Source organism: Arachis duranensis, chromosome 6 (assembly GCF_000817695.3).
Source record: "Arachis duranensis cultivar V14167 chromosome 6, aradu.V14167.gnm2.J7QH, whole genome shotgun sequence".
NCBI classification, from domain to species: Eukaryota; Viridiplantae; Streptophyta; class Magnoliopsida; order Fabales; family Fabaceae; genus Arachis; species Arachis duranensis.
The window spans coordinates 4,066,374-4,077,991 of NC_029777.3; the positions used below are offsets into that span (position 1 = coordinate 4,066,374).

The 11,618-nt window shown below is 32.7% G+C and overlaps 2 protein-coding genes across 2 annotated transcripts; one reads left to right on the forward strand and one right to left on the reverse strand.

Moving 5' to 3' along the window:
* Positions 1-863: 863 nt before the first annotated feature.
* On the forward strand, positions 864-4,529 carry LOC107492061 (uncharacterized). Its single transcript, XM_016113027.3, has 9 exons — positions 864-1,314; positions 1,518-1,582; positions 2,293-2,341; positions 2,686-2,780; positions 2,994-3,079; positions 3,200-3,259; positions 3,400-3,481; positions 3,638-3,751; positions 4,026-4,529. The coding sequence occupies exons 1-9, from the start codon at positions 1,128-1,130 to the stop codon at positions 4,194-4,196; spliced, it is 909 nt and encodes a 302-aa protein (XP_015968513.1). The 5' UTR covers positions 864-1,127; the 3' UTR covers positions 4,197-4,529.
* Positions 4,530-8,027: 3,498 nt separating this feature from the next.
* Positions 8,028-9,957, reverse strand: LOC107492062 (uncharacterized). The gene has a single exon (XM_052251388.1). The coding sequence runs from the start codon at positions 9,193-9,195 to the stop codon at positions 8,299-8,301; it is 897 nt and encodes a 298-aa protein (XP_052107348.1). The 5' UTR covers positions 9,196-9,957; the 3' UTR covers positions 8,028-8,298.
* Between the last annotated feature and the right edge of the window lie 1,661 nt (positions 9,958-11,618).

The window sequence follows — 11,618 nt, forward strand, 5'->3', positions numbered from 1 at the left end:
GGTGTTATTTTTTTTAATAGGGAAAAGTATATGGAACCAACTAATAATCAGCCAAGAATGGAACAACATAATTAATTATAATTAGTTTTATTAATTTATAATTTATTTGTTAAATTATTGTTGATCACGTTCAAAACATGAGGGAAGATACGCTAGTGTTAGGAGAGAATCACGGAACAGATGCTTTGATCATTCATTAATTGGTTTCATATAATTAATTATGTTTTATTAATGCGTAACACATGAAACATAGAAATCATATTCAAAACCATCCAAATTATAAGAAAAAAAACATCCGTGTGCCTATCAGTAGCAACATCCGGTTAAAGTTATCGGTGTCTCTGATTTACCAGTTGGTTGATTCTTGGCTTATATAGAGTTGGTTCCTAGCATTGTTGTTTTAATAGAATTTTTTTATTGATTAATTACAGTTGACTATATTTTTATTTAGTTACCTAACAGAATTCTAATTTTATATGTCAATTGCATTTTTAAATAATATAATTAATAATAAAAATCCAATTTGAAGAGTGTGGTTAAGTAGAAGAGATTATCTTCAACTAATGTTAAGATTCAATTGCTTTAATCATACCAAACTTTAAAATTATGGACCAATGCTTGAGAAAAAAATAGTGTAGAAGAGTTTTACAAAGTATATTAAGATTACTTAAACTAGTATATTAATAGATATTAATGTGTTTATTAATCTACTTTTTATTGATTTCAAAGTATTTAATAAAAATATTTTAAAAAGAAAAATGTGTACACAAACTTTTGTTTATATTCTCATTGTTATTATTTTAGAGTATAGAAATATATTGGATTATATTAGATTAGATTAGATTTCAATATTGGAGATAATTTTTTTTTCCCCTTAATTGAGTTCAGTTGGCAAGGAGGGTGGCGCAGTGGAAGTGAACGTGGGAAGTGCGATCCATCCAAAGTCAATTTGGACCTTAGATAGCGTCTCTCTGTGGCGCACACTTCACTCCAACACCATCACTGCATCAGATCCAAACCTCAAACCCTCCCAAGCCGCCGAGAGCAGACACTACTCTTTCTTTTCTTATTCTGATTGCGAATAAAATCGATCAGTTGTTCGATCTGCGTGTGAATTGGGGCACAAGATGGTTACGAAAACGGAGGAGAACCAACTGAACCGCCTCGAGAGCCAGGTGGACAACGCCGGAGGTGGAGCATGGGAGTACCTCTGTCTCGTAAGGAAGCTCAAGCTTCGCCGCTCAGACAAAGTCCTCAACCATGGCCTCTCCATCCTGAACAATCCTTCCAAGCGATCCGCTCTTGGCCCTGAAGGTCACCATCATACCCTTACTTTTTGACCTAATTTCATTCTTATGCTTTTAGTTCTCTGATTATTTCATTATGTTATGTACCGATTTCCTTTATATATTAGGTTTCTGTTAGTTGCAGTGATGGAATGCTTTTTGACTAAAATTCAGTTCAGTTGTAAGTCTACTTTTTCTGAATGACTATTGATTGTTTATTTCTTGATGCAGAGTGGACTTTGTATGAACAGGTTGCTGTTGCGGCTATGGATTGCCAAAGTCTTGATGTTGCTAAGGTGTTGATCTCTTTCCTCTCCCTTAGTCTCTTTCATTTAATACAATGCTTTGCACGTTGAATTATGAAATCTTTGCTTCCACTTGTTGAGGTATCTTTGTTGGTTTGCAGTTCAGTTTAGTTCTATGATCATTCAACAATGTTGTGAATGCAATGTCTTTTTTACTAATGTATATATTTTTGCTTTTCTAATTCTTACTTATGTTATGGAGGTGGCATGAGTGTTATAATGTTGCTGATGTGTTCTTCAATGAATTATATGATTATTTGATACCTTTGTTTTCATGGAGCATGGTGGTTGTACAACATATACGTCACTTATGAGTGATGAGAAATGCGGTGTCTTTGGCTGCTTTTCATCTTCTGGCCAATTGCTTTTATAAGTCTGAGTCCCCTACTCCCCTTTTCTCTTGTGGTGGTGGTGGATGGAGAAAATAATGGTTTTACAATATCTGGCTATAGCATGAATCATGATTCTTTCACAAAGGTTGTATCATTCTAATTAAAATTTTTGGGCAAGATGTTTTGATCTTGTTAGCATTTTAGATTTTTGAAAACCAGTGTGCTAATGAACTTGTATGCTGCCAATCATGTTATTTATGTTCCCAAAATTGAGTGTTTGATGTATTTTTTCCTTTCATATGTGATGAGAAACCTAATGGCTTGAGGTTTTATCCTCTTGAAGTTGACAATAATTTACTTATTTATCAGGATTGTATAAAGGTTCTCCGGAAGAAATTCCCAGACAGTAAACGAGTTGGTAAGTTACCTTCTAATTTGCACTTTTTTTATGTTATGGATATGGTAACTTTAATTTGTCAAGAATATAGCACAATCTAAAGTACGCAACTCTTATGATTTATCTCGCACTACATTAATCCACCATGGAAGCCTAAAAGGGAAAACAAATTTAAGTGGGACTGCATGTACAGTTTTGTGAGTTATGTATGTAGGTAGTGTTACTTTGGCTAAATGTGTTTGTGCTTCCTATGATCTTATTTATTACTCAATTATCCAAATAGCTTTCACTGTGCATATGCATTTCTGCATATTTTTTCCCTGGAAAAATTTATCACTGGTGCCTTACTCGCGGAAAAATTACAGGCAGGTTGGAGGCATTGTTGCTTGAAGCTAAGGGGTCCTGGGAATTAGCAGAGAAGGCATACTCAAGCCTACTGGAGGATAATCCTCTTGATCAAGTAAGGCCACTTATCCTTATGGGAAACCTAAAGGAACTAGCATACTAGTTGCTATCTTACTTTATGTGATCAAACAATGATTTCCTTTTTTGTTATGTTTTATCATATGATTTGATGCATAATCTTTATCACCCAATTTAAGCTGGGTTGCATAATCAAAGAAAGCCAAAAGCTTAAGTTTGTCTCCCCTTGGTTGTTTTTTCTAATTTACAGACCATCCATAAGAGGAGAGTGGCTATGGCAAAGGCACAAGGCAACATTCCAGGAGCTATTGAATGGCTTAATAAATATCTAGAAATGTGAGGGACCCCTTTTGTAATTATTTATACCATCCCTTCATTGATGATAAAAAGGAAATTTTTGTCCTGTACCTTAAAAAACTAGATCAAGTGTCTGAATTATTTTTCTTATTATAACAGATTCATGGCAGATCATGATGCATGGAGAGAACTGGCCGAAATATATGTCTCCTTGCAAATGTAAGATTTTTTATTCTGCTGTTTTTCTCTTTCCATCCGACAAAAGTTATTATTAGGATTTTAGTATGTTATCGATTATTTAGTTGGCTGCATTATATTATTATATTATTATTTGACTAATATTTCTATCTTTCTATCAGGTATAAACAAGCAGCTTTTTGCTACGAGGAGTTAATATTATCTCAACCTACTGTGCCACTCTACCACTTAGCCTATGCCGATGTAAGTTATGTCTCTAGGAACTGTGATTTTTTCCCCATTTCTTTGCTATGTTAATAGCAGGGCACAGAACATTGCATGCCATGGATTATGTGAATGGCAGCGCAATAGTTGCTCTACAGTCTTCATCAGCATCATCTTAAATTATGATACTCGCAGGTACTTTATACACTTGGTGGATTAGAGAATCTCCAAACTGCCAAGAAATACTATACATCCACTATTGACCTGACTGGAGGCAAGAATACAAGAGCACTTTTTGGTGTATGCTTGGTGAGTTCTTTCTCCCTTCCTCCCTTGTGAGTGTTTTGTCGTGTGGTTCGGTGCAACTTCATGTCTGTAGAACTTAACATGGCGTTATTTGGTGGAGGGATGAACAAAAAGGTTTTATTGGTTATAGTGAAAGCAATCATTTAGTTATGCTTTGATGAATTTAAGATTTTTCTCCATAGATTGTTGATTTTCTTCTGAAGCTTGGGATTAATGAGTTCTTTACACAACTAGTAATTTATATGCCTGAAAATTGAGCTGTGCTCCTGTTCTCCAGTGCACGTCGGCTATCACACAGGTTACAAAAGGGAAGAGCAAGGAAGAGAAAGAAGGATCACAGGTACAATCTCTAGCAGCCAAAATGTTGGAGAAAGATTACAAGCAGAGAGCTCCCGACAAGCTTCCTCAACTTACAACCGCCTTGAAGAGCTTAACACTGACATCATGATGCAGCATTTCTTGAAGATTCTTGTTATTTATTTAGCCGAGTTTTTTACATTGCCTTAGATTGTTGCCGGTTTGAATCAACATCGTTAGAATTCCCCCGTCTTTTTCTTCTCTACTTTTAGATGAAAATTCATATAGTTATGCGTTTTAACTTAATTATTATTTAAGACGTGTAAAGTTTCAGCAGGTCCTGTGGATCTAAAATTACCATTTCATAGGACTTCACTCAGCCATAAGGTCGGGTTACCTTTTGTTTTCGACAACCTAGTACTTTAGATGGCTCATGGCTGTACAATTTAAATTGGAAACTTGTTTGCCTTTCTTTTTTTTGTCATCTTTGTTCGTCAAATATCACATTATTTGTTCAAGAACACAATGAACCAGCGAGCTTTCACACATACGCCACATCCGGGTTTCAAACGACACAGCTGTACCTGTAACCAACATGGAATTTGATAGATATTATTTATTCTCATGGAACTCTTTCATTCATTCATGGACACGAGTTTGTTTTGTTGACCCATAATTTTCTGCCATCATCAAAGTTGAAACGGGTGGACGCAAATCCTTAGCGGAAAATGGTCGAGTGAAGCAATGCCACGAATTCAAATCAACTCAAAAACGGAAAACCATATACATACGCATCAGAAACTACTACACGACACCGATACGAGACATTCTGCTTTTGTCCGCAACGCAGAACACAAGGTCGTTAATTCATGCAGTGATGTGATGCAAATGGCGCATAAATTTTCAAGTTGCAATGAGTTGTGCTATATCTATCTATTTTTTAATTTTAAAAATCGGAATATATATTTAAAATTTTCAGCTATATGATTAATCACCTTTTTTTTTATTTGCATGCAGCATAGTTGATCAACTACATAATTAAAAGACAATGAATTACACGTCACAAAGATAATATGTAATGTTGTGGACTTGTGGCATGTGCGGTAAAAATTCATATGTAGTTGTCTTATATGAATTTAAAAATTAAAAATTATTAGATGATAATTTAACTAAATATATTAAATTATTTAACAATTTTACACAAAAATCACTGCATCGGAGTCTCCACCGGTATGTATAATGAGGGATAACGTATCAATTCATATTCCAACAATGAGAAAAGTAATATTTTCATTAAATTAGTAACCGAGATAGCATTGGCCACTGGACATTATGTCTCACATGTTTATGTTGGAATCGATTGCATGCAATGCAAAGCATCATTATGGTTGAAGATGGTGAAGCCCGCTAAGTAGTAGGGACCAGTGTTATGGTGATGTTAAGAATTGACGTACAATTTTGCAGCCTTTATAACATATTTATGAAATTGTCTCCCCAATCCGTTTGGGCAAGCGGCCATACCGGACGCTGCTATGTTTGGTGCGGATCCATTCTTTTTGTAACTGCGGAAAATGTCATTTAGCTTTTTCGGGGTTAACCTCTACTCTTGTGATCTTCTCACTTCCTCTTCAAGGACCTGCAATTATTCTTCACCTCTATACAACTGTGCCTTTCATTATGTCAATACTTAAAAGACTCATGCCTTTCATCATCCCTTCTAAATTAATTATTCTTTTGACTTTTTTCCATACAATGATGAATGAATGCATTTGAACTTTTCAACATTTTTTTAATTTTAAAAGAAAATTTTTTAATTTTAACAAAAAATAAAAATAAAATAGGACAAAATTAAATATTTAAAATAAAATAGGATGTTTCAAATGTTATAAACAAAATTAGAACTAATCCAAACGTTAAGAATTAAATCAGTACTTTACCCAAAATTTATCTAGAAAAAGTCTAAGGAGCCAACAACTTTATTAAATTTTAGCCAGCATGTAACCATAAAAAAAAGTGAATAATCCCACACCATTGGATGAAATCTCACACCATTAAAAACATCATTAATGGCTACTTGATGACTATAAATCACAAAAGTTGCTGTCCCCTATCACTCCTTATTCATCTAAAACACATTTAATTTTATACTCTTTGTCAATACATGAAAATTAAATTAAATTTTTGGCATCCTATGTTAGCCGAAGGCGGGAAAGTGCAATCGTGCACAACCTATAAGACAAACAACATAAACAGAAATATGACTTTATTATTAGATGTCATGTCAATTTACAGATTCCCTGATTTCATTGCAATTCCTCATTCTACAATAATAATTTATTTATAATAATCTTTTACCACTTTTCTACATAATCAAAATGTTGGACGATGGTAACGTAAAGTAATGTGAATGTTACAATTTTTGAAAGAAAGAAAAGGATAAAGGAAACAAGAAACAATGCAGTAATGCTTGATCCAAGAAAAAACATTTGACATGTCTGAATACACGTGGCTTGCCCAACGAGGAAGCTTGTATCTTTTTCTTTTTCCTTTTTCCTTTTTTAATATAATAATTTGCAAAAGAACTCAACACCAACACCATGTATAAATGTAAGTTTCTGATCTTATTCCTTCTACTATGTTACTAAAACAATCCCTTCATGTTTATCTATTGATCAAACTTACATCCACAACAAACTTCTAAGGTAATCTTTGAATTCTTGTTTGGGGTGCTATGATGTAGCAATTTGACAATAATGGCCCAAAGTATTAACTTGCAGCCATCGTTATTGACTGATCCGCAGCAAAGATATGCTCTTCATGAACTTGACAATTGGGAGCTGGACTCCTCAAAAGTGCAAGTGGATGATGCTTTCTTAAATCATATACATCTGATTTTTGTAATCATCTCATTTCTCAGGCTATATGAATTATGAAGGACTGGAAAAAAAAATAGTAATCACAATAATATATTCCAAGTTGATCTGGATATAACTATGTACTGTTATGGCCTATCTATTCATAGCACTACTACTCAGGAGCAAGAGTGTACATGCGCATGTTCACATACTTGTGTTAGAACAAAGAAGATTTCGTTCATGATTTAAGAGATAAGCGAGTCAAAACAAAACATATTTATGCTAAAAAGAGTAAGATCAAAATGCAGCACCCAGTAAGAGAAAGAAACACTGAGAAAGAATGGCTATCATAGGACAGTTCGGTGCACAAGCATCCCGCGTTAAAGCAGGGTCTAGGAAAAGGACGCACCCAAACGGTGTAATGTAAGTAGCCTAACCCGATAACTAAATCAGTGGCAGTTACCACGCCTTGAACCCGTGACCTTAAGGTCACACAAAGACAACTCAACCATTGCTCGAAGGCTCTCCTTTGAAGGAATGGCTATCATAGTGGTATAATTTTTTACCCACACAGATGCTATGTCAAGGTTGATGTTCTTCAAAGAAAATAATCACATTACTAAGTAGTAAGTTTCTTCCTGGTGCATAATTTGCATTAAGTGAATCATACACAGAGAAGCTAATGGTACTAAAAAGAGAGAAATATCATCAGAGTGGTCTAGTGACATACTTGAAAAGTTCAACTCAGCATACAAATATAATTGGACAGTATCTCATACACAATTTGTTAACTATTATCAAGCATCAAAGCAAGCAATTCTATCAAGGCAAGGGATATTGATATCCAATTCCAGTGCATGGGTTATTAGATCAGCAAGAAAGAAAGAGAGAAGATTATAGAGAATTTATTCCATTTCACTAATCTTTCTCAATCTTACTCCCCGACCTTGGCTCCCCTATACTTACTACACTTATGGCTAATAAGGTTTCTTCCAAAAGCACCAGCTTGCAGTGCCACTTTTACATAATCAAATGAATTGGCAACACTAACAGTTAAAATATTTGGCAAACTCAACAAGATATAATAGGTATACACTAAAGTAAAAGAGAATAGGAATGCACTTGAATAGCACAAGAAAAAGAACCACAACATTTTAGTTTCAGCAAAATAGATCATAAAATCAACACTTTGAAGACGAATATACAGCCAATTGGAATAAAAAATGGCTTCCGATCAGTTCAAATAGCTCAGCTAACTTGAGGGTATGAGTTTGACAAGGGAAATGAGACAAGCAAGAGGACTCATTTATAGCCAACTATATTTCAATCACATGTTTGATAAATCAAAACTCACTAAAATGGTCTCTGTTAGTATCAATGACGGATTCCTGCATCTCTCTACACATTCTTCCAAGCATGTAAAATAAGCGAGAAGCCAACACCTTGCGATTTGGTATCAGAAAACCTCTGAGAGAAAGACAAGTGCAACAGATTTGCATCAGAAAGAGGTTGAGCAGGCCACATCTTATCAGTAGATAGGCATGTTCTGAACATAAAGACAGCATCTCCGAGATATGGATTGAAGAGCCAATTATACACATCCCAGAGAACTTCCACTGCAAGGCCATCTACCAGGATAGTATGATTTCCCCGGAACTTCCATCTCAGATGCTTCACTTGCATCACCGTTTTGCTGTCGATGCGAATCATAAGTGACGGTTCACTAATACTTGTGTCACATTCAAGCACAAGGTCATGAACTTGACCATTATTGCAAAACACGGCCTTGGTACCATACAACTTCTTACCAAAAACATGTTCTTTCTTGGCAACCAAAACTGCATTGTAGTACAATGGACCAACATTCGTCTTCTTAAAAGCTTCTTTCCTCAAATCCCCCAGAAGGAGAACCATTTGCCGATCTGCAACAACTCCTACATAAAATCCCTCCAATGGCTCAGGCCCGGAGCCAAATTTCGCCGAAGAGAGGTCCCAATATACATCAATTTTACACGAATAAGCCTCGAGGCTCTTGCAACCTTTTCTCTTGGAGAACACCCACGGTTTGATGTCCACCTTACAAAGACACTGGTTTGTAGAGTCATCGATCCCGACACTGAGGCAATGCCCCATCAAATTCTTACTCCACGTGACAGTAACCACACAGGACTGGCTTCGAATCTGGCATTGATAAGAACTGGAAACTAGATTCTGAGCGTTCTTACTGGAGCTTGAAGATGAAGAATCTGCAACTTGAACTCCATTTTCACCAAAACAAGAAGGGAAATCCTTCATTTTGTTCTTGCAAAAGTGAACCCCAATTCAATCCAACTACCAAGACTCCTTTTTCTTTTTCTTTTTTTCTTTTAGGCTTTTCACCAAACAGATGGTACCCAGTTTTCCGGCGTAAGAGTAATTAACACAAAACGAACTTGAGATTGAACCTTACCTGAACTTGGTCAGAGACAGCAAAACCAGCAAAACCCATCTCAGAAATCGTTGGCAAAAATGCTCCTGGGGCTTTGATTTGAAATTTAGATTGGGGCGTTGCCATGTTAGAGTTAAGAACCCATGAATCGAAATTAAGGGAGAATCAAACAATTTTGGAGAATGTAGGGAGTGAAAAACAGCTTAGAGAGAAGAAGCAGACAAAAAAGCAAACTTCTTTCGCTATCAATGCTACTAAAGATCGAAAATTTTTCAAAAGGGAAAACAACCCCCAAAAGCCACAAAAAAAAAAAAATTGAAAACGGAACAGAGGATATACAAATTGCAAACCGACGTCAGAAACAAGGGAGGTCGACACAGAAGATGGGGGAAAAGAGAGAGAAGGAAAATTAACTGGGTTTTGTTGTAGATGTCGCTCTCTACATTGATTGAAGGAATGTGAACTGAGAAAAAAGAAAAATGAAACTATATTTTTTTTTTCACTTTTTTGTTTTTTTATTTTTGTGTGGGTTTGTGACTGTGTGAGGTTGCCTTTTACCTGGTGAAGAAAGAAAGTTGAAGTGAGATTTGAGAGAGTGAGTCTTCTGTTTACTTCACATGAGCCATCATCATCTTTCATGGAAAATTCCAAATGGACATTATGATATTGTTGTGATGATGATAGGAAATATTATAAAGAGTAAAAAAAAAAAATATTTTTACACTAATATTTTAAGAGTTAAATTAAACCATGATCGAACAAAATTAGTTTTTTTTAATAAAAAATAAAAAAAACTCGATTTACTTTTAAAAATTAATATTTTTTTACTACAGTTTTGATATTTATAATATAGATATAATTTTAACACATTGCATTTATCATACAATAAACTTTACCAATTACAACCAACAAAAATTCACTTCTTTATAAGCCTCACCCGATCTCTTTGTCAGTGTGAATAGGCTAAATTTTGTTCAGGATGTTTGAAAATTCCTTAAATTTAATTTTTATAGGAATTGAATTTAATTTTACTGTTTGAAATAAAAATGATTAAATTAGTTTAGATATAATTTAATTTAAATTTACTTTTTAAAATTAATTTGACCTAAATAGATTTAATTTAAAATTTCATTTCAATAGTATTTAATTTAAAATATTCTTATATTTTAATTATTTTTTAAATTTTTTTACTCATATTTTTAAATATTTTTTATTTTGCAACACACATTCTCTCTTCTCTTATCATTTTTATTTTCTTTTTTTTTTAAATCACTTAATATAATATATATTTTTTTTTTGAAAAATCTACTATATAGATCTAAAAAAATTATCAATACGCCAAAATATTTTAAGTGAAGTTGTGTCAATCATGATATTAATAAAAAATGGAATAATTTTATTCTATTTTAAATTTTAATATAAATTAGTTGTTATAATTTACCTTAATAACTAATTTTTCTTATTTGCTATGTCATTAGACCACTTAACAAGTTAATTTTTGATAGTTCTTGTTTGTTTTTTATTGTTGATTTGTCGTTGATTTGTCGTTGGAATTAATCATAAAAAATTATTTAATATTTTTAGATTAATCTAATTTTTATTTTTTTAAGAGATTATACCTATAAAAGATATTAATTTTATTTATGTATAAATGTGTTAATATTTTTAATTTTTATAAATATGATCATATAAAATTATTTTTGTTTATTTATAGATAAATTTTTAATATTTTAATATTTCATGAATAAAAATAATAATTTATTTTACTTTTAAAAATTAATATTTTTTTACTACAGTTTTGATATTTATAATATAGATATAATTTTAACACATTGCATTTATCATACAATAAACTTTACCAATTACAACCAACAAAAATTCACTTCTTTATAAGCCTCACCCGATCTCTTTGTCAGTGTGAATAGGCTAAATTTTGTTCAGGATGTTTGAAAATTCCTTAAATTTAATTTTTATAGGAATTGAATTTAATTTTACTGTTTGAAATAAAAATGATTAAATTAGTTTAGATATAATTTAATTTAAATTTACTTTTTAAAATTAATTTGACCTAAATAGATTTAATTTAAAATTTCATTTCAATAGTATTTAATTTAAAATATTCTTATATTTTAATTATTTTTTAAATTTTTTTACTCATATTTTTAAATATTTTTTATTTTGCAACACACATTCTCTCTTCTCTTATCATTTTTATTTTCTTTTTTTTTTAAATCACTTAATATAATATATATTTTTTTTTTGAAAAATCTACTATATAGATCTAAAAAAA

Bases quoted from the DNA above. Each gene is read 5' to 3' on its own strand.
- LOC107492062 (XM_052251388.1), bottom strand. From the start codon at position 9,195: ATGAAGGATTTCCCTTCTTGTTTTGGTGAAAATGGAGTTCAAGTTGCA.
- LOC107492061 (XM_016113027.3), top strand. From the start codon at position 1,128: ATGGTTACGAAAACGGAGGAGAACCAACTGAACCGCCTCGAGAGCCAG. The intron at 2,781-2,993 runs GTAAGGCCACTT...TCTAATTTACAG, and splicing joins AGGATAATCCTCTTGATCAA to ACCATCCATAAGAGGAGAGT. The intron at 3,752-4,025 runs GTGAGTTCTTTC...CCTGTTCTCCAG, and splicing joins CACTTTTTGGTGTATGCTTG to TGCACGTCGGCTATCACACA.